The sequence below is a fragment of the Thamnophis sirtalis genome, unplaced genomic scaffold, assembly GCF_051295495.1.
Source record: "Thamnophis sirtalis isolate CommonGarterSnake01/CBP01778 unplaced genomic scaffold, rThaSir2_p1.2 scaffold_6, whole genome shotgun sequence".
Classification (NCBI taxonomy): Eukaryota; Metazoa; Chordata; class Lepidosauria; order Squamata; family Natricidae; genus Thamnophis; species Thamnophis sirtalis.
The window spans coordinates 44,246,488-44,274,159 of NW_028261386.1; the positions used below are offsets into that span (position 1 = coordinate 44,246,488).

Sequence of the window (27,672 nt, forward strand, 5' to 3'; positions counted from 1 at the left end):
TACAAAATACTAAAAATAAATAGTCAGTGAAGTACAGTAGTAGAACTTTGTCTCTGTAGCACAATAGAAAGATGTTAAAATGGAGGAAGCAAAATAGAATGAGAAGAAGCTACTGGTAGTAATACAGAGAATTAATAGAGCATGTTTAAAATAGTAATTGTAACAGAATAGGAAACTTGAATATCCACGTGAAATGTAACACATTTGGAGAATGGTTTAATTTAGCAGATAGACATTACTTGTTTCTTTTTCTGGTTTATCCTAGGGTTGATGATACCCATGAATTGTCATAAATTCCTACCATTATGATTCTTATTGCTGATGTTAAAGTTCTCAGATATTTATGCTCATTTTTCATCACTGAACTGTATGGGAGGGCATTGCCTTCAAAACAATTTTTTCTGTATAATCTGTATGCGCATATCTGAGGTGGCAACAGAAACTATCCAGAGAGGTTTTCAAAAAACATTTGCTTCAGTATTGCAAATTAAAACTATTCGATTTGACGGAAGAAAAATGATTTGGAAGACGTGTGGTGCCATGTACTTTCTCTTGGCACTCATTAAATCAAATGTGTCTGTACCTCTATAGTCCTAATGCAAAATCTAAATTTCTAGATTAGATACTAGGATGGGCAGTTTTTAATGCAATTATTTACTTCTTGAGATAGACACAAGGAAACATATTTTGGGGGTAAGGGGTAAGGGGGTTGATTAAAGCTTTATACAGACCAGCCAACATCTATGCACAATTTAGAAAATCACCAGTAATTTGAGGAGGAGGAGCCAACGTCGTGATGATATGGTCGTGCGGTCTCGATGCTCTGAGACCCCAGCCAATACTTTTGCCGCTCGGTGTTCCAAACGGATCTAAACCGTCCCGAAGAGACGGTGAACAGGAAGAATACGACTTGCTGATCTCCGGGATATCGCAAAATCCCTGAAAGAAGCAAGAGAAGTTCTTCAAGCCAGTGACAAAAAATCCAGCCAAGACTGATGAAGTCGGGGCGGCTCCAAAACGGAAGGATACGGAAAGTGAAAGTGTTTCTAACTGGTGAGGAACTTTTACTGTTTTAAAAAAGAGACTGCCTATAAAAAATTAAAAATTAATTTAAATTGAAGAATAGAAGAATCAAGCGGTGGAATTAAATTTGGAATGGTTTTGCTGTGGGTATTTTTCTAATTCTTTTAAAGATTGGACTCCTTTTTCTAACTTGAAATACAAAAAAGATACAAAAGGAAACTTTTTAACAGTATTACTGCTGCTCAGAGACTGGGAGATTTTGTTGGTCGGAGCTTTGTGTATTCAAAACGGAACACTTTCCCCCCCCACGAATTGTTTTGACTTGGCACCACAAGGTTTTACTGCTGGCTACAGAGAGTGATAAGAAGGGAAGCAGACAGATGTCCCTTTGAAGTATATTTCTAATCAGAAAAAAAGTGGAAACAACATTATTTGTGAATCTATGCTTTAATCTTATTAACCTTCCAAGCTAGAGCAGCTGCCTTTGTTAGAATGTCACAACTTCAAAAGAAAACAGAAGTCTCAATTTTGCAAAAGATACTTTCAGAAATAGAGAAATTATCGAATATATATAAAAAATAGAGAAAAAAACTGGAATACTTAGAGCACATAACAATAAAATATGATGAAAAAAATGAGGATGTTTATCAAATGCAAAATGGAGTGATTGAAACTCAAAAAAACAAAGTGGAAAATGAATATAAAGAGATTAAACTTGCTGATATTTATGGTAATTGGTTTGTTCCTGAAAATGGAAAGAATGGAATACTTAAAGAGGAAGTAAATGGAGAGGAAATCTATTCCAGAGGGCAAGATATAGAAGAAGAAAAAAATTAATCTATGGACTTAAAGAAAGAAATTCTATTAGCAAAAGTATTGATAACACTGCTGACAATCAAAGACAATCTGAATAAGGAAACAGAAAGAAGGCATCAAGAGTATATGAGAGATCTTACAAGCAAGGAGTTGCTAAGAGAAGTCCATACAAAGCTGATCAAGAAGATGATTAGAGGATTGGCACCAGAAATGGCAGAAGATATGAGATTGTTTTGTTATTGGAAAGATACAGGTTGATAGATGGAAGAATATAATTTAAAACTAGTTAAACTTAGTGAAATGTATTGATAATAGATATAGCATAAATAAATAACTGATAATGTTACTAATGTATACAATGTGTAGTGTTATGATGAGTATAATTGGATATGAGTTTTGAATGGTACCCATGTAAGGAAGATTAGCAATCCCTTTGGATTATACATTAATAATAATAATAATCATCATCATCACCGAAAATCAGATGGTCAAGATCTTGTGGGATTTCCGTATACAAACAGACAAAATACTGGTGCATAATACACCAGACATCACACTGGTTGAGAAAAACAAGGTTACAATCATAGATATTGCAATACCAGGTGATAGCAGGGTCGCCGAGAAGGAACATGAAAAAATCGCAAAATACCAGGACTTAAAAATCAAAATTCAACGACTATGGCACAAACCAGCAGTGGTAATTCCAGTGGTAATTGGCACACTGGGTGCTATTCCAAAAGCACTGGAATTACATTTAAAACAGTTAAAAATTGACAAAATCACCATCAGTCAAATGCAAAAAGCCGCACTGCTTGGATCTGCACGCATATTACGAAAATACGTTACGACATCCTAGGCCCCTGGGTGGAGCCCGACTAGTAACCAATGCCAAATCCGGTGAAACAACTGGCCGCTGTGATACAATTGTATAATAATAATAATAATAATAATAACAACAACAACAACAACAACAACAACAACAACAACAACTCCGCCGTTGCCGGTCCCAAGCCCGGATGAGAAAGGAGGAAGGTTGGGATCAGGTTGGCATCTGGTCCCGTAAAAAAACCCCCGCCAACCCATACAATATGGTGAAAAAAACGAATAAGAATTCCATACCGCATCGGTCGTCGCGCGGGTTAACAAGGGCCGCGGCGGATGTTGGGGTCCCTGGACATCCGTCGACAAGTGGGCTACAAGTGGACCAGCCAACAAAACGACAAAAATATAGTGCAGATGAAAACCGTGCCATAATGGCCTGTTACTACAACTCAGAGCCAGAAAAAAGAGGATATTTAAAGCGAATGTATGAATTATGGAAACAACAATATCCAGATTCAAATGTTAGTGAACAATGACTAGCAGATCAAAGGCGATTTATTATACGGAATAAAGTGTTTAGTGAAGTTGAACATGAGGAAATTCAGGCAAATTGCAAAACCCCAAAAACAATATCACAAGTGGAAACAACTGATATTCAAGACACAACTAAAGACACTATAGTAGAACTCCCAGAAGAAGCTCTCGGGGAGGAAATAACATCACCACCACTAGAACCAGTTATCACTGAACCAACTGATGAACTAACTCAAAAACAAAAAGAATTGAAGGATAAGATCATGGAGCATTTTCTGCTTAATGAGGAAAGGCAACGTTTACCATCACTAAAAACTGTGCCTAAGAAAATTTTGGCCCCTATCATGAAAATGGTTAATGCAGTGTTTTCAACAATTGAACCGGGATCCATCTTGGAAACAAACCAGTTAATGTACAGCGCAGCTGTAATAGTCACTAATGAACTAGGCATTAAAATTAAAGTACCTAGTCACACAACAGAAAAAGCATCAAAGCCAAAGTGGAAAATCCGTTTAGAACAAAAAATCAAAAAATTAAGGGCAGATGCTAGTAACTTAAAGAACATGCATGAGCAACGGCTTAAAAACAACAAAATCATAGATCGGCTAATCAGGAGATATAGATTGGATACAAGAAACATCAATGAAGCTGTAGAGATTGTAAAACAGCAGATAACAGCAACAGCTAGAAAAATTGAAAGATATGAGGCACGAATCATCCAATATAAACAAAATCAGCAATTTCGATCAGACCAACGGCGTTTTTATCAAAGTCTTAATGTAAATGGTGACACCAAAAGTGAAAAACCAGAAAAACAGGCCACAGTTGAATTCTGGAAAGAATTGTGGGAAAATGCAAAGGACTACAACAAGGAAGCAAAGTGGATACATGACTTTGAGAAAAGCATTGGCAACAAACAAATGCAAGTATTGGAAATAACAACTGAGATGGTCAAAAATCGAGTTAAAAAGGTAAAGAATTGGACATCACCTGGAAAGGACCAATTACATGGTTTCTGGCTCAAATATCTGACCAGTTTACATGCAATATTGGCCAGGCAACTGAATGAAATTTTACAAAAGGGCCAAATTGATGAATGGTTGACAACTGGAAAAACATACTTGATTCAGAAAGATCCAACTAAAGGAACAACACCTGAAAACTACAGACCAATAACATGCTTGCCAACAACCTTCAAATTACTCACAGGCATTATTGCAGATAACATGATGGATTATTTGGAAACAAACAACATCTTGCCAGTAGAGCAAAAAGGCAACAAAAGAAGGAGCAGGGGCACAAAAGATCAGCTTCTAATTGATAAAATGATATTAGAAAATTGTAAGAACAGAAAAACAAACTTGAATATGGCCTGGATTGATTACAAAAAGGCATTTGACTCACTGCCACATAGTTGGATCATAAAATGCTTAGAAACAACTGGCATTAGCAAAAATATTACATCCTTTACTGAAAAGGCGATGAAACAATGGAGAACTGAGTTGGCAGTAGGGAATGAGATCTACGGAATGGTTAATATCAAGCGAGGAATTTTCCAGGGTGATTCACTTTCACCTCTTCTCTTCATCATCGCAATGATCCCACTATCAGTAATCTTAAAAAAAATGAAATTAGGCTACCAAACAGCCAAAGAAGCTGAAAAAATTTCACATCTACTATATATGGATGATTTGAAACTCTATGGAAAGTCAGAAATAGAAATCCAATCATTGACAAACACAGTCCGAGTATTCAGCACCGATATTTCAATGCAGTTTGGCATGAAAAATGCGCCACTGTATCCATAAAAAGGGGCAAAATCACTGCATGTGAGGGAATTGAAATGCCCAATGGCCAATTAATTAAATGCAAAGAAAATGAAGCCTACAAATACTTAGGCATTCTGCAGTTGGATAACATCAAGCATGGAGAAGTAAAAACTATTGTCAGGCGAGAGTACACCAACAGAGTTAGGAAAATTTTAAAATCTAAATTGAATGGTGGAAATACAATCAAGGCCATAAATACCTGGGCAATACCAGTTATAAGATACACAGCTGGTATAGTTAACTGGACACAAGCTGATTTGGACCTTTTGGACCGAAAAACCAGGAAACTAATGACAATGCACTACAGTTTACATCCACGTGGTGATACTGATAGACTATATCTGCCCCGAAAATCAGGTGGCAGAGGATTATTACAAGTGAAGCAAACAGTTGAAGAAGAAAAACATGGACTGGCTGATTATTTAAAAGAAAATCAAGAACATCTATTAATCGAAGTAAAGAACAAAAATCTACTGAAGGCCCAACAGACGAAACAAGAATACAGAAAAGATGTGATAAAATCAAGAATGGAGAGTTGGCAGAACAAAGCACTGCATGGCCAATTTCTGGAAAAAATAAAAGATAAAGTGGACAGTGAACAAACTTGGTTATGGTTAAAAACAGGTACATTAAAGAAAGAAACAGAGTCACTAATCCTGGCTGCGCAAGAACAAGCTATCCGCACAAATGCCATTAAGGCCAAAATAGAAAAATCCTCTGATGATGCCAAATGCAGACTTTGCAAAGAAGCTGATGAAACTGTTGATCACATACTCAGCTGCTGTAAAAAAATCGCGCAGACTGATTATAAATTGCGGCACAATTCAGTAGCACAAATGATCCATTGGAATTTGTGCAAAAATTATAATATCAAAACAGCAAAAAACTGGTGGGAACATCAGCCTGAAAAAGTCACCGAAAATCAGATGGTCAAGATCTTGTGGGATTTCCGTATACAAACCGACAAAATACTGGCACATAATACACCAGACATCACACTGGTTGAGAAAAATAAGGTCACAATCATAGACATCGCAATACCAGGTGATAGCAGGGTCGCTGAGAAGGAACATGAAAAAATCGCAAGATACCAGGACTTAAAAATCGAAATTCAACGACTATGGCACAAACCAGCAGTGGTAATTCTAGTGGTAATTGGCACTCTGGGTGCTATTCCAAAAGCACTGGAATTACATTTAAAACAGTTAAAAATTGACAAAATCACCATCAGTCAAATGCAAAAAGCCGCACTGCTTGGATCTGCACGTATATTACGAAAATACGTTACGACGTCCTAGGCCCCTGGGTGGGGCCCGACTAGTAACCAATGCCAAATCCGGCGAAACAACTGGCCGCTGTGATACAATTGTGTAATAATAATAATAATAAGTTAGATACAATTAACGTTTTGATTATTAGGGGAAAATGTTATGATACAGGATATAATCAAATAAAGGAGGGATAAGAATAACAATTCATATATAGATATGGGTATAACATAAGGAAGCTGGATGTAAACTTTAAACAGTGATTTGAAAAGGAGGAAAGGAGGTTTAGAAAACTTGGTTATTAAATATTATGGATGTTTAACTAGAACAGGACATAAGGATTTAGTGTTAGTGGAGGATTTTAGAAATAGTAATTGAAAGGCCAATATGTGGTTATGTATTAAGCTTTGGTATATTTTATGATGAAGGACGTTTAAACAATTATAGTCAAATGAAAATGGAGATATAATGATGGTGACATGTATAAATATTCGAGTTAAAATACTTAAGTTAATATGAATTATGTTTGTTGACTGGGGAAGAGATGCACAAAAGTTTTTTTTTTTTGTAAGAAACTGATACACTTTCTGGCTTTATGTGCTTCTATCCTATCCCACTCATTTTCCTGATTTAGTTCATTTAATACCCTGCTGCAATTTTCAGTTAGGAATGGCTACCAAAGAAATTTACAATTAACAATTAAAGTCAGACAAATAGACATTTAATTATAGATACTGATTCCTAGTGATTGATGATATGAGCTTGATTTTCAGCGCTTTCCTCTGCTGGATAACTAGGCTAAGAAAAAAAAAAGGAAAGGGAAAATATTCTCAGAGAAGATGATGTTTATTTTGGGCATCAAAAAAATAAGAGGAAAAACTCATTTCTTGAAGAGATGAATTTCTTCAGCTAGATATTAAGAATCTCCTCCGAAAACCAAAGGTGATAAATCAAAAGTTCAGCTCTTCATCTTGAAAGCTGCTTCCCTTCTAAGCTGTGCTCAGTTAATAGTTTGAACTTTGGAGGCATTCTCTCTTGCCAGACTTAAAAATGGAAATTGAATTTTGTTAAGGAATGATTGTTGGAGAGAATCTATTTGATATCCAAAACATTAGGCATGAGAAATATTTGCAAAGCATTAATTCTTTTTTTCTAGCTGTCTTTGTTGGTATTGAGTGGTAAGTAAGGCAACATAAATGCACATATCCATTTATTGGAACCATTGATTAATTAAGCAATTATTAACTGATTTGCTCTAGCTAATAAATAAATAAAATGAAATGTAATAAGTAGCCATGTTAGCACAGTAGTTAAGTGTACAGTACAGGTAGTCCTTGACTTACAACAGTTCATTTAGAGCCCATTCAAAGTTACAATGGCACTGAAAAAACTGACTTATGACCATTTTTCACATTTACGACCATTTCATCATCCCCATAGTCAGGTGATCAAAATTTGGATGCTTGGCAACTGACTCATATTTATGACAGCTCCAGTGTCCTAGGCTCCTGCAATCAACTTTTGCGATCTTCTTATAAGCAAAGTGAATGGGGAAGCTGAATTCACTTAACAACTGTGTTACTAACTTAACAACTGCAGTGATTCACTTAACAACTGTGGCAAGAATGGTCATAAAATGGGAAAAATCCACTTAACATATATAGGTGAGTCGAGGAATACTTGTATTTCAGACAATTACTGCCTATACTGAACCCTCTGCCCATAGCCTGCCGTTTGATCCTGATAGGGCTCAAGGTTGACTCAGCCGCCTATTCTTCCAGGGACCCAGATTGTAGGAGACAATAGGTGAATAATGCTTCTACACAGTGGTGGAATTCAAATTTTTTTTACTACCAGTTCTGTGGGCAAAGCTTGGTGGGTGTGGCAAGAAAAGGATACTGTAAAACCTCCATTCCCTCCCCACTCCAGGGGAAGGTTACTGCAAAATCCCCATTCCCTCCCCATCAGCTGGGACTTGGGAGGCAGAGAATAGATGGGGGCAGGGCCAATCAGAGGTGGTGTTTACTGGTTCTCTGAACTACTCAAAATTTCTGCTACCAATTCTCCAGAACTGGTCAGAACCTGCTGAACACCATCTCTGCATCTACATTTGTAAACTGCCCAGAGAGTGCTGTAAACCACTTTGAGGTCATATATAATAAGTCTAAAGGCTATTGCTATGGCTAGGAAAAAAAAGATACTATATTGCAGATTCTTCTCTTCTCTTTTTAACTATTTTTTTGCTTAATAGTATTAGTATTGAGTCCACATGCAACTGATATCCTCTGTTCTTAGAACAGTTCTGGTGTCATTTTTAAAAAAAGCCTCATTCGTATTATATTGTTGCTGCTATTTGCAGATTTTTAAGAGCATTTTGAGTAGAGAACTTGCTTGCATCAGGAGGTCTACAGAAGGTGAAGTTTTAGTAAGTGGGTTCCAAACATAGAAAAAGTTGCCTTTATTCAGATTTATCCTTCTTTACAAATTGGAAACTTTGCATGTTTTATTTTATTATTTACTTATTGAAAGGAATCAAATTGGACAGGTTGTGAGAGTCGTATATTATTGATAATTCCTAATATATTAGCCTATTCTGTAGTAACTCTTACTTCCCTTAGAAAAGAGATTCACAGGACTTAGTAGGGTTTCATCCTAATAATAATACTTTGAATTTAGTTTTTCTTATGTCTTCTCTTTGTAAGAGAGCTGATAATATTGTGCTATTGCTGTTGAACTAAAATTTTCTTATTTGTGCAGAATACGAAGAAGAACTTGATAGAAAATTTGAACTGGAGAAAAATACCCTGGGGTTGAGGAAGGTAAGGTCAATGAGATTAATTAAAATGCATTGAAATGTGATTGAGATTCAATGATAGTAAGCAGTGCTGAGCTTTGAGGCCTAATGTGTTAAATTACATTCAACATGAAGGTAGAGCATTTTGATACAAATTATGGTAAAACCTCTGTCCACCCAGTGCAAAATAGCTTGTCAAATTGTCATACTATGACTTGTTAATTAACATGGCCTGTAGTACTTAAAAGAAAAATAGAATTAGCACTATGTTAAAATTTGCATATTGTTTGCTGTATAGCAGAGATGTCAAACTCAAGGCCCGTGGGCCAGATTCGGCCCATGGGGCTGCCCTGGAAACAGCAGGCCTGGGGATAGGTTCTTAATTTACCCACCCGAGTGTTGACTGTTGAATGCAAGTTGTGTCTTATTATTTTATTTTGCTCACTCACTGTTTTTTGGTATTGCACCCCCCTTTCCTGTGATTGTAAGCCGCCCTGAGTCCCCTCAGGGAGAAGGGCGGCCTATAAATCTTAATAAAATGTCAAAAAAAAATGTCAAAAAGGACCGGTCCGCGGTGCCTCTGCCAGTGAAAATGGAGCTTGGGAGGGGAGCTTGGGAGGCATTGCGCGTGGCCCTCCCAAGCTCTGTTTTCGCTGGTAGAGCGCTTGGGCCATCACAGGCATCCCCGACACGAGTGACGTTGAGCTGGCCATGCTCACCCTGGCAATGCACCCCCCCCATTTGCCCCAATGTCAAACACAACCCTGATGCAGCCCACAATGAAATTTGACATCCCTGCTATATAGCCTTCAGCTCTGTTCTCTCTGCAGGGTGGGTTAAACAAGTCAACACTGTACAATTAGTCCACAACCTACAACCACAATTGAGCCCAGAATTCATATCCCTAAGTTGAGACATTTGTTAAATGTGTTTTGCCCCATTTTATGACTTTTCTTGCCCCATTTGTTAATTGAATCACTGCAGTTTTAAATTAGTAACGGAAGTGAATCTGGCTTCCCCATTGACTTTGCTTGTCAGAAGGTCGCAAAAGGGGATCATGTGACCCTGGGACACTGCAACCATCATAAATATGATCCAATTGTCAAGCACACAAATGCTTGACAATTGGATCATCGATCATGTGACCATGGGGATGCCGCAACAATCATAAGTGTGAAAAATGGTCATAAGTCACTTTTTTCAGTGCTATTGTAACTTCAAATGGTCATTAAATGAACTGTTGTAAGTCCAGGCCTACCTGTAGTTACAGCATCACAGTTGAAGCCCTGCACCTTTATACATGTATGCAACATTTATACTTATTTGCAGCTTGCTTTGACTCCCTCTGTGGGTATTAAAGCTTCAGTGTGCAAATAATTGCAATAACTGCTGTCGCACTCACATTTCAGTACACTCTAATGCTTAATATTATAGGCTAAAATTGTTTGGAAACAATAACTACAATTTTTTTTTCCTTGGGCGTACCACAAAATATTGAATATTTTGCTAAAAAGTCTCAGGTTTAATTTCTTTTCTAATGTGTCGCCTTATATCTGAAAACATGCCCATGTTTGGGTATGTTTTCAGATATAGTTTTTTTTTAAACACATATGACTATGTTTTAGAGATACAAGGGTATTTGGAATATTTGAGGCATTGTTGGGTTAGATGCAGATATGAATCAGATCCAACCTCTCTTTAATTCTTTCTGCAAAAAATAGTATCAGCCAAATTTTCTTCCAGTCAGCACCTTCAGTAATTTTGGTTGTGCTGAGTTGAGCTAAGTTTCACTTTTATAAATTAGTTTCATGTTGAATACTTAGTGACATTCACCTTAGAAGACAGTTTTGGCTGAAAAGTGACCTATTAAAGTATGCCTATTAACATATTAACATAGCCATACTTTGTTGAATGTAATTAGTGCTCTTGCATCATACAGCTACTGAGAATGTACGATTTAAAAAGCTAGCAGCTTTTGGGGTATCAATTCATAGCCCTTCCCTTAATGAAGTTACCTAAGTCAAAGAAATAACTTCTACTCAGTAGAGGGATGTAATTCTACAATTCTTTCCTGTGCAATCCTATATCTTTCTAAAAACTAATTGTCCACCATACTTTTTAAAAATCACCCCTGAGTGTGTGTGTGTGTGTGCGCGCCTGTGTGTGTGTGCATTTTGGGGATGAAGTATAATTCTAAGGTTTTAATATAAAGAAAATATGGCAATTTTTGGATGGCAGCCATGAGAGTTTGTATTTCTTAGAGATGTATTTAGTTACTCTTTCACAACCTTAATAGTCCTGTGCTGTTGGTATGTTACATTTTAAGAAGCTTATTTGTGTCAATTTACATGGCTCTAAGAGATGCGGTGGCTCAGTGGCTAAGATGCTGAGCTTGTCAATCAGAAAGGTCAGCAGTTCGGCGGTTTGAATCCCTAGCATTGCGTAACGTAGAGAGCTCCTGCTACGTGTCCCAGCTTCTGCCAACCTAGCAATTTGAAAGTATGTAAAAAATTAAAGTAGAAAAATAGGAACCACCTTTAGCGGGAAGGTAATAGTGTTCTGTGCGCTTTCAGTGTTTAGTCATGCTGGCCACATGACCATGGAGACGTCTTCAGACAGCACTGGCTCTGCAGCTTTGAAATGAAGATGAGCACCGCCCACCAAGAGTCGGGAACGACTAGGATGGATATATATATATATATATATATATATATATATATATATATATATATATATATATATATATATATATATATATATATATATATATATATATATATATATATATATATATATATATATATATATATATATATATATATATATATATTTGTTGTATTTGTGCTGATAAATAAATAAAGGGAGACTAGTATAGATCTATTTCAAGCTATTTAGCTCTCATCAGCTAGCCATACCCTTACTGGGAATCGAACCTGTGCTGTATTGCATCTTAGGCAGATCTGTGTAGTGATCTTCCTCCCATATTTGGGCATACCGGGGGTTGTAAATCTAAATAGATACCTTTCACCCTGGCTTGGCTGATAAGGAGTCGAACTGTGGCTCAATGGTTAACAGATCTGCCTAGTCTCCCTTTATTTATTTATCAGCACAAATACAACAAATGTAACAAAAAGGCAACAGTAAAAATATTGGGTTTCTGTCTGGGTGGTCTCTTGTGACAAGCCGAAGGACAGAGAATGGAAGTAGTGATCTTCCTCCCATATTTGGGCATACTGGGGGTCGTAAATCTCTCTCTCTATATATAGCACAAATACAACACACACAGACACACACACACACACACAGACACACACACACACACATATATACATACATACATACATACATACAAATATAAATATAAATATAAATAATATAAATAATATAAATATAAATATAAATATAAATATAAATATAAATATAAATATAAATATAAATATAAATATAAATATAAATATAAATATAAATATAAATATAAATATAAATATAAATATAAATAATATAAATATAAATAATATAAATATAAATATAAATATAAATATAAATATAAATATAAATATAAATATACATATACATATAAATATACATATAAATATACATATAAATATAAATATAAATAATATAAATATAAATATAAATATAAATATAAATATAAATATAAATATAAATATAAATATAAATATAAATATAAATATAAATATAAATATATAATAAATAAAATCTTGGTGGGGGTGTGCGGAGTGCTGGATTTGTTGCTGTAAGTGGATTGATTGACTGTGTAGTTGCATCCTGATTGGTAGATGGAGTTGATGTATGTAGATTGGTCAGCTGTTTCGTATCAGCCACACAGGGTGATACGAAACAGCTGACCGATCAATCCACAGATGAGTGTCTATAACACTCATCTGACCTAAGTGACTCACACACACACACACACACACACACACACACACACACTACAGTACATTTCCCAGCCAATTAAGCACAAATTGGTTCCTGAAAACACCAAACCCTAGCAACATGGCTCTGTTGTTCTTTTGTCCCCTATGTATGTGGAAACAGCCAAATCTTTAAGGCTTTCTGAAAAATGAACAGAATCAGGGCCATCCCTACCTTGGGCCATATCATGTTCCAGAAGGCAGGCACAGCTATGGAAAAGGCACGCTTTCTGAGTCTCGATAGATAAACAGTCTCTGATTGATGGGATCTGGAACAGGCTCCCCTTGCCTGACCAAATGGGACAATAGGAGTAATGTGGTCTGCTTTGAACTGCACTGATAGAAAATTGGGAGTCACTGAAGTTTGTGGAGCAAAGGTATAACATGATATGACAAATGACATCTATAATTACCCAGGCTGCTGCATTCTGAACTGATAGAAGCTTCTTGGATGCTCTATGTAGAGCAGTAGCCCCCAGCCTGTTGGGCGTTAGGGACTGGTTCTGTGACGAGAGGTTTTCCCGTGGACCTGAAGCGGCATGGTTTCGCATACTGCCTGCATACCACAGATGGGGCTTCGCTTGTTTGTTTCTAGCCTGGTTTCTAGCATGCCGTGGCCCAGTCCATGGTCCTCAGGCTAGGGGGTTGGGGACCCTTGATGTAGAACAGATTTCAGCAATCCACCTTTGGTCGTTACCAAAGCACTGCCTCTTGATCCAGGAATAATGGTGCACTTTGTGCATCACATGAAGCTCTTCAAAGGCTCTCCTAGAATGGCTGGGACTTGCTCTTTGAATAGGAATCAAGAAGAACCCCCAAGTTACATACTAATTTTGTCTGGAGTAGAAAAGAAGAACAAATGACTGAAACTTACCAGATCCAGGTGGCCATAATATCCAAAGCCGCTCTCTCTTGCTAGGGTTGAGCTGAAGCCTGTTTTCCATTGAGATATCTGCAGCTTTCAGGTACTGAGAGACAACCTCTACAGCATCGCTTGGCCAGCCAGAGGCAGAGATACAACTGAATATCATCAGCATAATAATACTGTATTTTAATGGCATTCACCCAATGCCATTGAAATGACCTGGCTTAGCAGCTTCATATAGATGTTGAATAGGAATGGGGAAAGAGTCAAACCTGGAGGGAACCTGGCAAAACTTTCCTCCTTCCTCATTACAGCTTGGAGTCCACCCAGGACAAAGGAAAATAGCTAGTATAACATTGTGTCTCCAGCTCTTAATTCTTGGAGGCATCAGCGCAACCTAACAGTCAATGGCATTGAAGGCTGCTGAGAAACCAAAGAGAGCATGGATGTATGTACTATCCCTGTCCAGCTCCCTTCAGAAATTGTCCACAAGTGCATTTTTCAGTTCCATATTCCAGAATGAAACCCAATGGAAAGTGTGTCCACTTCATCTAGGGCCTTCTGAGTGGCAAGGCAATCCCTAAATGGCTACAATCACCATAAACCCATTAAACAGACTGTAAAGTCATTTAAGGTATTTGTCCATCATCCATTTCAGTCTACTTATTTCTATCTTGCTTGTTATGAAACATGTTCAGTTGTTGGATAATGTCAAAATGGTGTGGCTTCAAATGGGCCCCAAGTCTAGTTTTTTCAAACCCACGTAGAAACTTGATTCTATATTTCTGCAGCTCACATCTATGTATACTTTTCCCCTGAGTCTATTTTTCAGGCTTTCTTCTCTGTTCCAGTTGAGTTTTTGGAACCACTCCCTTGCTGTTTCCTTTCCTTACGCTCCTGTGTTTCCCATGGAATGTTGATTTCTCAAATGCCTGTGCATTTCCAAGGCTCAGCATGTTTCTTGTTATTGACATTTGTGTGTTTTTGTGTTCCCTCCCTTTTAGAAGCAGAGTAGCACAATACAAGTATTCCTCATTCAGTGATCACAATTTGGACCAGCAACCTGATTGTTTAGTCAGTGTTAAGTGAAACTGTGACTGTGCTTACCATCATACTTCAGTTTTCCTTTCTTTTATAGACCTGTGTCCTGTGTTGTAAATGTGAGGATTGGTTGAAAGTTATTGTTATGGAGTGTGCCGAAATGGACAAATTAACAAAAGAAATCCAGGAAAAAGGAAGAAACAGAATATTATCAGATATGGGAAAAATGGTATAGGTGGGTGGAGGAAAGAAACAAGGATCAATGAAAGAAGCAAATAAAGCTCAAAAATAGAAGTTAAGGAGAATTAACATATATATATATATGCACTCAAGAGAGTTTAAACTTATTAGAGATAATCACCCAATATATCAAATAGATGAGTAAAATAAGAGGGTTAAAAATGGTGAAAGTCAAATGAAATATATTAGAAGGGAAAATAACATAAGGAGAATTGTACCGATTTGAACCTGCTATTAGAAGGAACAGGAAGTTTAAATGTAGTGTACATCTAAGTTCTGTGTGTATGTATTTTGCATATTTGTAAATAAAAAATAATGAAAAATAAAGAAATAAATTTTAAAAAGTGACCATTGTAACTGTGAACAGTCACTGTACAAAGCTGTCTCTACACAAGGACTATCTATAATGAGGGGGAAAGTTGATAGGGTTAGGATAGCTCAGCCAATGGTAACTAATGGTCTTAATAATAGCTTAGCTTTTCTCTGATAAATAGAAGGAGCCAGCTACTTATATGAAAATCCTATACCATACACACAGTTTTGTATTTAATATGAAAGGGCCATTAGCTGTTGCACAATAGTTTCTTTTCTCATATTACAGGACTACAGATGTTGAGAAGTATAAAGCTGTTTGTTACATTATAAACATTTATGGCAACATATTTTGAGTCTAAAGCAAGAAAGCAGTACTTGGGACATATATTTGAAATCTGTGCCACACTCCTCAAGGAATAATGGAAGCATAAACACAGACAATGATGATTGTCTGCTTTCTGTTCTAATTTGGAAATTCCTTTTGATCAGCATCGTGCAAAGGATGTGGTGTTCTTGGCAGGTTTCCAAGGAATAGATTCAAAAGTGAATATTACCTTGCAATTTGAAAGGGAAGCATTCGGAGACAAAAGGCAATAGTTTTGTTTATCTGTTGCATGTTATCTCCTAATTTTCTGCAGTTTGAATAAAATGTAGGCATAAAGAAGAAAATAGGTAACTAAATGCAGCTATCAAATGGCAGTTTGTCATAGACCAATAAAATAATTTTGCTTCCCTCTCTGATGCAGTATTTGGGAAAGGCTACTCATGGAGAGAGTTTCACTGGCCAAATGACTTCAGTTGTGGTCATCATTTTGATAGGGGCCCATTTACTTTTTTTGGTGGGAGAATTCCCTGTTTCTCCTTTTCCATTAAATGAATAAATTATGTTGTTACACATTAAATATATAAACATGCTTAACATCTCTTTCTAAGTACAAGCCACAATGGTTTGACAAGGGAGATTTTCTGGGAAAGTCAGAATAAGTATAACAGCTGGTTTCAGCAGCAGCTTCTGTTCAGAGCTGAATGACACCTTTTGGAAAGGGGCATTTTCACAACATCTGTTCAGGTGTCAACATCTGAGCACAAAGGCAGCAGGTAGGTTTTTCCCTTGTTAAGCTTTACATGACAACACACAACAGCTAGCGGTCTATGGGTGCAGCACAATTGACTAGGGCATACAACTGATTGCAAAAGGATGTGGGGTCTCTTTGAAAAAGCTTCTGTTGCAGCTAGGACATTGCATTTAGAAGTTTCTAATCCAGTCTTTCTCAACCTTAGCAATTTTAAGATCTGTGGGCTTCAACTCACAACATTTCCCAGACAGTGTTGCCCCAAATGGCTGACTGGGGAATTCTGGGAATTGAAATCCACAGAACATAAAGTTGTGAAGATTGAAATACACTGCTCTAATGAGTATCGGATGAAGGTTCTCATCCTCCGAGCTTGTGGGCTGATTTCTAAATGTTTTCTTACCAGGCTAAGTAACATTTTCAGGGGAGTTTAGGGGATGTCAGTGTTAGTATTCTTCTGTTTATAAGGGCTTCAGGTGTGTGGGTGTCAAACACTTATAAACAGAAGAAGACTGACATCCCCTAAACTCCACTCAAGAGCTCCTAGAGTCTTCATCGACAGCCTTGCTAAGTCTTACTGTTGTGTTCTATGCAATAAATCCATTTGTGTAAGAGTCCTGTATTTGTCTGGTTCCTAGCATGAAATATTATAGAGATATGATGTGAGCTTGGGTGACGTTTTGGAGATGATAGGAATTTCAGTACTGAACATCTTACATGTTCAATTTCTTTGTAAGTAAGTACATTTTAAAAGAGTTTAATGGCAGTTTGGTTCCCTTGATGTCTAGGATCCAGTTGATTTTGAATGGAGCTTCTGGATGGAATGGGGCAAAGGATATATACTGTGGCTTCTTTTTGGCCACTTGGTGGTATCACTGGTATCCAGCATTTACATGGAAAAGGTACGTGATTTTATTTTCTACTAAACATTTTCTCATCTGCTTTCTACTAAAATTATAATACTCTGCATTAAAACTACAATAATCTGTATTTAGTGTATAAATGCTTAAGTATGTTATTGCGGTTGTATTTGCATCTTCCCTTCTTCAGTGATGCTTCAGACTGGTGATTATGTTGGAGGGTGGGATACAACTGAATCAGGTGTTTCTTCTCATTTATATGTTACTCACATGAAAGGCTTTCTTGAGAATATGGTATTGGTTCCCCCTCATGAACACAATCTTTGTGTTCATCAACAATTGAGGGGGAATCAGCAATGCTTCTGGATTCTCCACTGCAACAGGGGCCCCAACAGTTGAGGCTCCTGATCATATAAAGAAGCATCCAGGAGTGCAAATTTGAGTTGCTTCAATCTTTCCTTTCACACATAGAACCCAAGAGTCCAACTTTGTTGCCCTTGAATCATGTTGGAGTCTTTCCCATAAAAATATGTGGAGAGGGCTAGATTTTAAAAGGAAGACAATATGAGGAATGTTTGACTGATATCCCTCATTTCTTCTGTCTCCCCTATTACTGTTTTATTTGTTTTATTTATTTGGCTATCAGAAGAAATAAATGTGATATATGGAACATCACTGCACTGAGTTCCCCTTAGGTAGCAGTTGTGATATTACAGTGTTCCTTAGAAGAAATGTTGTATTTTAGTTGCATGATGTCTTGGTAAGAATAGGAACTGATTTTTTTTTTAGGATGAGGAACAAAACATTCTCTTTCACTTTCTGCTCTTATTACCCTCACTTTGCTGCCTTTGCCACTCTGCAGTCTGCCCTGCACTCCTGTCACCCTGCCCTCCATTGCCCCTGCCATCCTGCCTCCTTGCACCCCCCCCTGTCTCTGCAGTCCTGCACCATACTGCCTCCATCATCTGGTGTTTTGCTATCCTGCCATCCTTGTGCTCCACTCTGCACTCTGCCCCACACCTCCACTGCCCTGTGCTCAGCTGCCCCTGATACTTTGTACTCTGCCCCTTGGTGTCATTTCCGCCCCTCCGCCTTTCCGATGCTCTACCTTGGCCTCTGCTGCTCCTGCCTTTATGAAGCCAGGCACACCTCATCAGTAGTGGGAAGAAGAAGGCGTGGGTTTTGCAAAACACAGGGCAGGTGGCAGGGGTGCGTGGCAGAGTGGCAAGAATGGTGGGGTAACTGAGTGGAGAAATACAGGGTGGCTAAAAGAGCAGAGATGGGGGAGATAGGCAGATGGTTGAAATGTACCTTGCATTGTAAATACAGAGTGAATTTTAATCACCTGACTTCAAGGGTGCTGCTACAGCCATAACTTTGAGGTCTGGGCATAAGTATAATTTGTTTAGCACCTTTGTAACTTCAAATAGTCACTGAATGAATGGTTTTTAAGCTGTATTCTGATTGACAGTATATGACAGCAATCTAAATATAGTAAGTCCATCTGAATAATATCCCATTTTAAAAATACCTTGTGGACAACATGTGGGAGGATTGCAAGTAACAAATAAAATGTTGCTATAATTACAATGAAAGCAGTTGTGCAATTATTTTTAAATGAAAGTAATTGTTTTAGTTTGTTGATTTGAAGCCAGTGCTATTAGGTTGATTTTTAAATCAACAGTATATGCTAGTTCCTACTGATTGTCTTAATTAAGCAAGGCCTATGTATATTTTTATCTGTTTTAATAAGGACATTACTTTCATATCAGTGTAAAAGAGAGAATCTATGGAGTTCCTCAGTTTCATCTGGAATCTTTTTAAAGAAATGTCGAAGTAAATAACTTCACTCATACAAAACTGACTGTAGTAGTTATGGTTCAGAGGATTTGTTTTCAAAGGAAGCATGGAGAAAAGCAAAATGGCTTCTATCTATAAAGTTTTTACTGGTCCACACAGAATGTCAAATTATATTACAACCCTGATTTCACCCAGTGTGCTATGGCATATAGTGTTTCTGAACCTTGGCTACTTTAAGATGGGTGGACTTCAACTCCCAGAATTCCCCAGCCAGCAATAGGAGTTGAAGTCCCCCCCCCTCCATCTTAAAGTTGCCAAGGTTGAAAAACAAAGGCTGATGCTCAGATTCCTGTTTAATCACACTGTTCTGTGATTATGGCCCCAAAATAAGTTAAGGTTAGGCATGCTGGTCTCAGTAGAGGCAAATATGATAAATAAGAGTGAGGCAAGATTCTCTAATGTTAAACCAAGCATCTTTCTCCTTATTCTATGTTTTGGCATGTTGTATAACTTGGTAAGGAATGTGCCCTAGTTTATGGCAATTATGGAATGCTTACGTAATACCAGTTTTCCTGGAACAGGTCAGATAGATCTGAAGGGAGATTCAGCATCTTTTTCTATAAAAGCCCATAAATTTTGAAGAAGGCAAGGTTTCCAGACATATAGTAGTCAGTCTATTGCTCTATCTCCTAGGATAGTCACTTGGTAGAGAGGTAGGCAGTATACATATTTAATAAATAATTACATAGCTGTTTCTTAGCTTTCATCTATAAGTTCTATCTCTGTGACTTGTTGAAAGTGCTTGTGGGTCACCTCCTATTTGATACATCTGGTCTAAAGTAACTGTAGAAAAACGCTAACGTCCGTATGAGGTTTTCAAACTAAAAGATCTTTGAATCCCTCTTCTTTCTTCGAATTGCAGGACTGAAAATAGACTCATTTCTTCTCACAACTCAGACTTTGGGCTTCTCTACCTCCTTTCTATCTATTAATCTTGGGTCCTTTGAATAGCTGAGATGTACTGCTCGCCTTGGGCATCCCATCCCACCCCACCATTTTTGGAAAATAGTAATTATCTTCAAGTTGTTCAACAGTGGGAATAAGTTGGCAGGGTCCCCCACATCTTCCTTCAGAGTTCACTTCTAATGAACTCCACGCTGAGTAGTGGTGGAAGAATGCTGTGCTATAACCTTATTAAAATTTGAGGATAAAAAAGTCAAGAAAGAGAAAAAAAGATCTATGTGCTCAGTTTTAGACAGGAAATGAATTTATGAGAACTAATTTTTGCTTGTTTCTGAACAGCAAGTTTCTGTGCTTTTCCTTTGCAGATGTGTTTTTTCAGAACAGCAAAGTTCTTCTTCTCATTTCAAATTTGCATTGGAAAATAATATTTTTACGTGCATTGTTTTCCCTAATATATTCAAGTTGTTTTAAGAGTCTGCTCTACAGTACTGTGTTTCATAGTTAGAATTATTTGAATAATTCTTGTCTTCAAAGGCAGGATGAATGAGGACATGTCTGGATGAGCTTGAATGGGTAGTTTATGTACCCTAAACAGTGATTCTCTCAACTAAAACTTTTCTTAGAATCCTTCGACCCGTCTTGAGGCCAGAGGGTTGGTGTTGGGGTTTTTTTTGAGTGAGCTGCTCATTTAAGCCCAGGGAAAAACAATTTTGAGATGGGATAATCCTTAATTCAAAGATGAATTAAGTGTGTGTGGGTTTATATATACATGCAGTATATTTTTAATTTATTTGTCAACTTGTATACCATCTCAGTAATAGAGTGGCTTGAGGAAACTTACACAGTAGGATTAAAACATCAAAAATTAATAACTAAAAACAATCAAAACCATGTAAAGAGCATTTCATGCACATTTAGGAAGATAATAATATAAGCAAATCCTTCACTATCATCGTGGAATAGACTAATCCAGCCCAGCCCAGCTCTGATAAAAGAGCTAGACTGTTATAGCTTTGTGGAAGCCAATAGAGTCAGGGCTATATGGATTTCAGGGGCATGCTGGTCCCAGATCTCACGAGATTACAGTGCTTTTAAGGTGACAGGAGGAGAAGAAACCCATAGGCTACCAGAACCTGAGCCATAAAGAGTTTCTAAATGAACACCAATTTGAATAGCACCCAGAAGCCCACTACTAGCCAGTATACCTTGCAGAATAATGGTATTACATGAATGAAATGAGGAATCTCATAGTTACCTATGAGCTGCATTTTGGGCCATTTTGAGGTTCTGAGTACTCTCAAGGTGAGTCCCATATAGAGCACATTGCAATCATGTAGATCCTTGTGGAATGGGGGAGGCCACTAATTCAGTGAGTCATGTCCTCTTAGAGTCTTCATTCTCTTTTGCTGAGATTATGTTCAGATCTGGTCCTCATTGCTCCTTTCATAAGGAATGAGCCAAATAGATCAGATGAAATTTATATCCACTTCCATTTTATATATTCCAGCATTAGGGCATTTTCATTTGCCAAGATTCTATTTTTCTGCCTACTAACCGTTGAACCAAGAGTCTGATCATTATTAATTCCCTTTATTTAATATGGCATTTGACATAGACAACCAGGATGAGTGCTGCTAAATACCCTGTCAACTCTCAAAACCACTCTAGCCAAAACCATATTTTTCTTGCTACATTTCTTAGTTGCCATACTTATGGGGCAGGGAGGGAGACTAATAGAATGTAGAATGTTTTCTTCCAATGTGCCAGACATAACAACGATAAGGCTCCTGAGAACCAAGGACAAATCAGTGTGCCCTAGCAACGACAGGAGGGAATGCTGAGAAGTTCATCACCTGCTTGGTTGGCTAATGTAACCTGTTACATGAGAGGGGCTGGACAGTAGTTATTCTTTAATTATACCCAAAACACGGGAATTATTCAGGGTTGGTGTCACTTTGGACTGTGCCAATATGATGTACCCAGTAAACTGGATTTTTGAGGAGCCAAGGCCCCAGAATCTTGAATTGGTTGGGAGCATTACTCGTAATCATGACATTAAACCAATACTGAATAATTCCTGCATTTTTGTTATCCCTTATTCATGTGTGACATCTCATCATCCATTCTCTCTGACTTTTCAGTACAAACCTTGGTTTCTGATGGTGTATGGAATTGCTGCCTGTTGGTTTCTACTGGGATCCAAAGGACTGACTATGATTTTTCTACATGTCAGTATCTCGTATTTAGTAGCCCAGTTGAAAAATCCAATGCTTACATGGTTGACTTCCTTGCTTCTGTTGTCAACTCTGCGACTATCTGCCGTAGAAGAAGTGAAGGTAAATTACACATGTAACTTTTGTGTGTGTTTATTTTGTGAAAGTCTGGGATTTTGAGAAATTTAGAGGAATCACTCTTAGAAGATGTTACGGTTTGCTTACAATGTTTCCACATTAGAAATTTAGAAATAAAACATGTAAACTATGTATTGAAAATACATAGTTACTATGTTTATTTTACAAAAGGAAAACAATGACCTGATACCTGATAATTTTTTAAAAGCAAGAATTGGGTTGATTCCTTCATACAATCTAGGTATAAAAAAAATTAAATACTAAATGGCCAGTGGCTAAAGTTGGCATTTCTTAACTGAGGCTGATAGTAAACCATAGCGTGAAGGAGATGAAAATAACTTGAAGAAAAGTTGATGTAAAGTAAGCCACATGAATTTTAAGTGGTTCTGAAGTAGCAGCAAAATCATATACTGTTCCAGTTAATATACCTATATCTCAGTAATGCAAATGCAAATTACTGCAGTACAATTGAAAACAACAGTTCTAAGTTTATGTATATGCTTATCATTTGTAATAGTGATCACTGTAAAACAGTGTTCCTTAAAGACTCAGCTTTGCTTATTTGAGAATCTGCAGCAGCATGTACACACACACACACACACACACACACACACACACACACACACACACACACACATATATATGTTATATTTATGCTGATAAATAAATAAAGGGAGACTAGTATAGATCTATTTCAAGGTATTTAGCTCTCATCAGCTAGCCATACCCAAGTTTGGGAATCGAACCTGTGATGAGAGCTAAATAGCTTGAAATAGATCTATACTAGTCTCCCTTTATTTATTTATCAGCATAAATATAACAAATGTAACAAAAAGGCAACAGTAAAAAATATTGGGTTTCTGTCTGGATGGTCTCTTGTGACGAGCCTAATGACAGAGAGTGGAAGTGTGACCTTCCTCCCATACTTGGGCATACCAGGGGTTGTGACTTTAAGTATATAGATAAGTAGACATATATATATATATAAGATTTTTACAACCCCTGGTAAGCCCCAATTATGGGAGGAAGCTAACTGCTTCCATCATCTGTCAATCGGCTCGTCACAAGAGTCCATCATGACAGAAACCCGAAATTTTTACTTTTGGGTTTCTGTCGTGATGGACTCTTGTGACGAGCCAATTGACAGATGATGGAAGCAGTTAGCTTCCTCGCATAATTGGGGCTTACCAGGGGTTGCAAAAATCTAATAGATACCTTTCACCCTGGCTTCGCTGATAACGGATAGGAGCCTGTGGCCTAATGGCTAAGATGTCTGCCTAGTATGTAATATAGCCCAGGTTCAAATCCCAGTAAGGGTATGGCTAGCTGATGAGAGCTAAATAGCTTGAAATAGAGCTATACTAGTCTCCCTTTATTTATTTATCAGCACAAATTAAAACACACACACACACACACACACACACACACACACACTATATGTATAAATGTATATACATATGTGTTTGTATGTACTGTGTGTGTAAAAAGAAATAAATATTACTTTACACTGTGGGCCTAAGTCGCTAAGGAAAGGGAGTTTTGGATAATGCAGCACTTTCATTTTGCTTCCTGGAAGATTATTTTCCTAAATTCATACAGGCTAACTTAGAATAGTTTCAATGAAATAATTGGGAACTGTGATGGTGCAGTGGTTAGTGGTTAGAATGCAGTACTACAAGCTAATTCTGCCGACTGCCAGCAGTTCGATTCTCACCAGCTCAAGGTTGATTCAGCCTTCCATTCTTCTGAGATTGGCAAAATGAGGATCCAGATTGTTGGAAGCAATATGCTGACTGTGTAAACCACTTAGAGAGGACTGCAAAGCACTATGAAATGGTATATAAGTCTAAGGGCTATTGCTATAGTGCAGGGATGTCAAATCTGGGTCATCATGGCGTTGTCATGTGACATATCAGAACTTTTTTCCCCCTTCACTAAACCAGGCGGGGCTGGGGTCAGCACTTGATGCATCTGGCCCGTGGGCCATGAGTTTGACACCCCTGCTATAGTGCTATTGCTATGGAATGAATTTGTTGGCTGTATTCCGACTTTGTCTAATGCTACCTTTCACCAGCAAAACTCATAGGAAGCGTTTGGATAATATGAAGCAATTATAGAGTTTTTCTTTTATAAATCTTAATAAATTTTCTGGCTATGGAATATTACTTTTAATAGCTATGTTAATTTTTACGTAATCTTCAAATTGGTTTCATTTTTTTCAGAGAGGCTGGTATGCCAGTGAAAATGAGTATTATCTACTAGTTTTCACCCTGATTGTACGCTGTCTCTATTATACAAGCTTCAGTCTGGAATATTGTTGGGATAGGACTACTGAGATGGTGCAGCATTCATTCCTTTGGATGTTGTCATATACATTCTACTATCCTGTGTTTCACAATGGACCTGTTATCACCTTTGATGAATTTTATGCACAGGTAACAACACTTTGGATTGCTTTGATGTTCTTGACAGTATGTTTTTGTATTGCTTCTGATGCTACTTTTTAATATCTTACTTCATGTCAGAGAAAGTGATAGCAACCAAAATTAATCTGCACAAAAACTTTTGGATGGTTTCTGTAATAGAAGGAACCCAGAGTTTACATTAAATAAAGGCATGGCCATAGTGTTGATTGAATTATATGGATTTTAAATTAACATTCTATCCAAACAGAATTCATTATAAGTAAATCAAATGTCTGCGTTTATAGAAGAGGGAAAATACTAAAACATACAGAATTGGGATGAGAAATATTAGTTGACAATAGTTCAAATAGAATGAATGTTAGGAATGCAGTTAAATGTCAAGCATCAGTTAGCAATATGATGTTTCTGGGGGGGAAAAACTCTCACGCAATTTTACTCTTCAGTAATAGACCCATAATTTTCAGATGATGATGATTAGCATATGGTATTGTTATATTAGCCAGGAGACCACGATGTTATTGTAAAATAGTAGTTTGGATGTCAGTTTACCAGTTCTGTTGTGAGAGAGATTCACACACTTCCCAAGGTATGCCACAGGAAGGCGAGTTGACTTCACACCAGAAAAAAAGGTGAGCAGCTCTTCCTGCAGTGTCATCCAAGCTCCCCTCCCTTCCCCTGGAGCTGCATCACAAATGGGTGTTGCAACCAGGAAGGTTCAGAGCTGGCAGGAATCTGACTACTTATATGGAACACCAATTCGTCTCCCCACCGAAGTGGTACTTGTTTATCTACTTGCATAAAACATGCTTTCAAACTGCTAGGCAGACAGAAGCTGAGGTGTGTGATCGAAGCTCACTCCACCACACAGTACTTGGACTTGAACTGCTGGTGCAGAGATGATGGATTCAGCATCATGAAGCCACTGAGCCATCAGGCCTCTTATAATTTTCAGACCATGAAAAGTAATAATTTGAATTTTTCTGTGTAAGCCCCATGCTATTTTGGAATACTAAATTGAAAACATTACTTTTAAAAATTATGCAGAAAACCTCAAACAGGTTCAGAGGATCTATTGAAAATTTGGATATAATGGCCCAGAAAAGCGAATGGAAATATTACTATATTTTTCAAATACATTGAGGATGAGAAAGACTTAGTCTGTGCTATCCCAGGAGTAGGGCTAAATTTACAAATTCAAGAAATTTTAACTTCAGTTGAGTATTTAGCTGAATCTTGAGAAGTGTAGCTTCATGGTGGTAGTCAATTATTAAGAGTAGGAGATAGCTATAATGGAAGTAGAATATTTGCTGGGAATACAGTAACTATAGATTTGAAAGTATTATGCCAGGCCCATTCATTTTGATTCTGAATCTGTGAACAAGTAAACTGAAGCTATGGTGATTTTTAGAATTGGATATTGAGTTTTTGCTTATTAGATTTAGCCCCGTTTTCTTCAACCATGTGAGACATGAAGGGTGTCTGCATAGAGCTGATGGCATGTCAGGGCCTGGAGAAAAAAAATTGAGAGTTTTAGGTATTCAAAGAGAGAATTTTTAATAGCTCTAGTACAAGGCCCTTTGAGAATTCATGCTAGAAAATTCCTTTTGAATTTATATTAGATGATTATTCTCATTAGCTATTTTAATTGTATTTTTCTTACTTGAAAAATTCATGTTGATGAGATTTTAAATGGATAATGTTTTAAATATTGGCCTGTTTCCATAATTTATTTTAAACAGAAATGGTCTCTCTGGAGGGAGCTGGGAAAAGTAGAGCACAGTTTGCTCTGCCTGTTGATAAAAAAGATCTATATGTTTATATAAAATTTGGAAAAAGTACATTTTGTACATATGAAGTTCATAGATCAGAGGGAGTTATTTCTTAGATTCTTAATATCCCTCTCACCAGCCATCACTCTTTTTTAGAACTGGATATTAGTCTGAGTTCATCAGGCTGTTAGCGGTTCTGATCAACCCCTGTATCCTTCCTGGAGTTGGGATGGGACAACTTGCTTCAGCCAGATCCCCATGGCCAGCTCACCTCCATCAGCTTGCTGCTGCAAATTCACAGGACCACAGGACAACTTCACAGAGCAACTTGCTGCAGGGATAACTTGCTGTGGGTGGCTGGAGGGAGACCTGGGCAGGTGAGTGAGCAGGTGGGCAGAGCACACAGAGCAACAGATAAGTGGTGGAGAGGCAGAGGCAGCTGGGAGATTCCTATTTTAACACCCTGCTATGACCACTGCACCAGGCTTGAAGCCCTGCGTGGCAACGGCAGCAACTCCGAGCCCGATGTGCTGCTGCTGCTGCCATCACCACATCAGACTCATAATGGCTGCTGCTTCAATCCCTGTGCTGTGCTTGCAGCTGTCATCAATGTTATGTGGCACTGGGCTCAGAACCATTGCTGATGCAATTGCTTCCACACCTCTCACCCTTACTACCAGCACTGCCATCCCCAGCCTCTTCTGCTTGAAGCCTGGTGTGGCAACAATGAGGGGTGTGAAAATGGGAAGGCCCCAGCTACTGCTCCTTTCCGCTACCTGCCCCAACATGCTCTGCGTTCTGCCCATTCATTCGCCTGCCCGCCTGGATCTCCCTCCAGCTGCCCGTGGTGAGTTGTGCCAGTGGTGAGTTGACTGTGGAGAGTTGTCCTGCGGCAACTTGGTGGCGGTAAGTTGGCAGAGTTTTGAAACTATGTTGCTTCCTACT

At 37.8% G+C, this 27,672-nt stretch overlaps 1 protein-coding gene across 2 annotated transcripts in view; it reads left to right on the forward strand.

The window, feature by feature from the left end:
* Positions 1 to 27,672, forward strand: part of HHAT (hedgehog acyltransferase) — a 160,028-nt gene that overhangs the window by 2,303 nt on the left and 130,053 nt on the right. For both annotated transcript variants that reach the window (XM_087717742.1, XM_087717741.1), the window contains exons 2-5: positions 9,050 to 9,111; positions 17,347 to 17,460; positions 22,323 to 22,517; positions 24,755 to 24,967. In XM_087717742.1, coding sequence (XP_087573868.1) covers positions 9,050 to 9,111; positions 17,347 to 17,460; positions 22,323 to 22,517; positions 24,755 to 24,967 — 584 coding nt within the window. The remainder of the gene's footprint in view (positions 1 to 9,049; positions 9,112 to 17,346; positions 17,461 to 22,322; positions 22,518 to 24,754; positions 24,968 to 27,672) is intronic.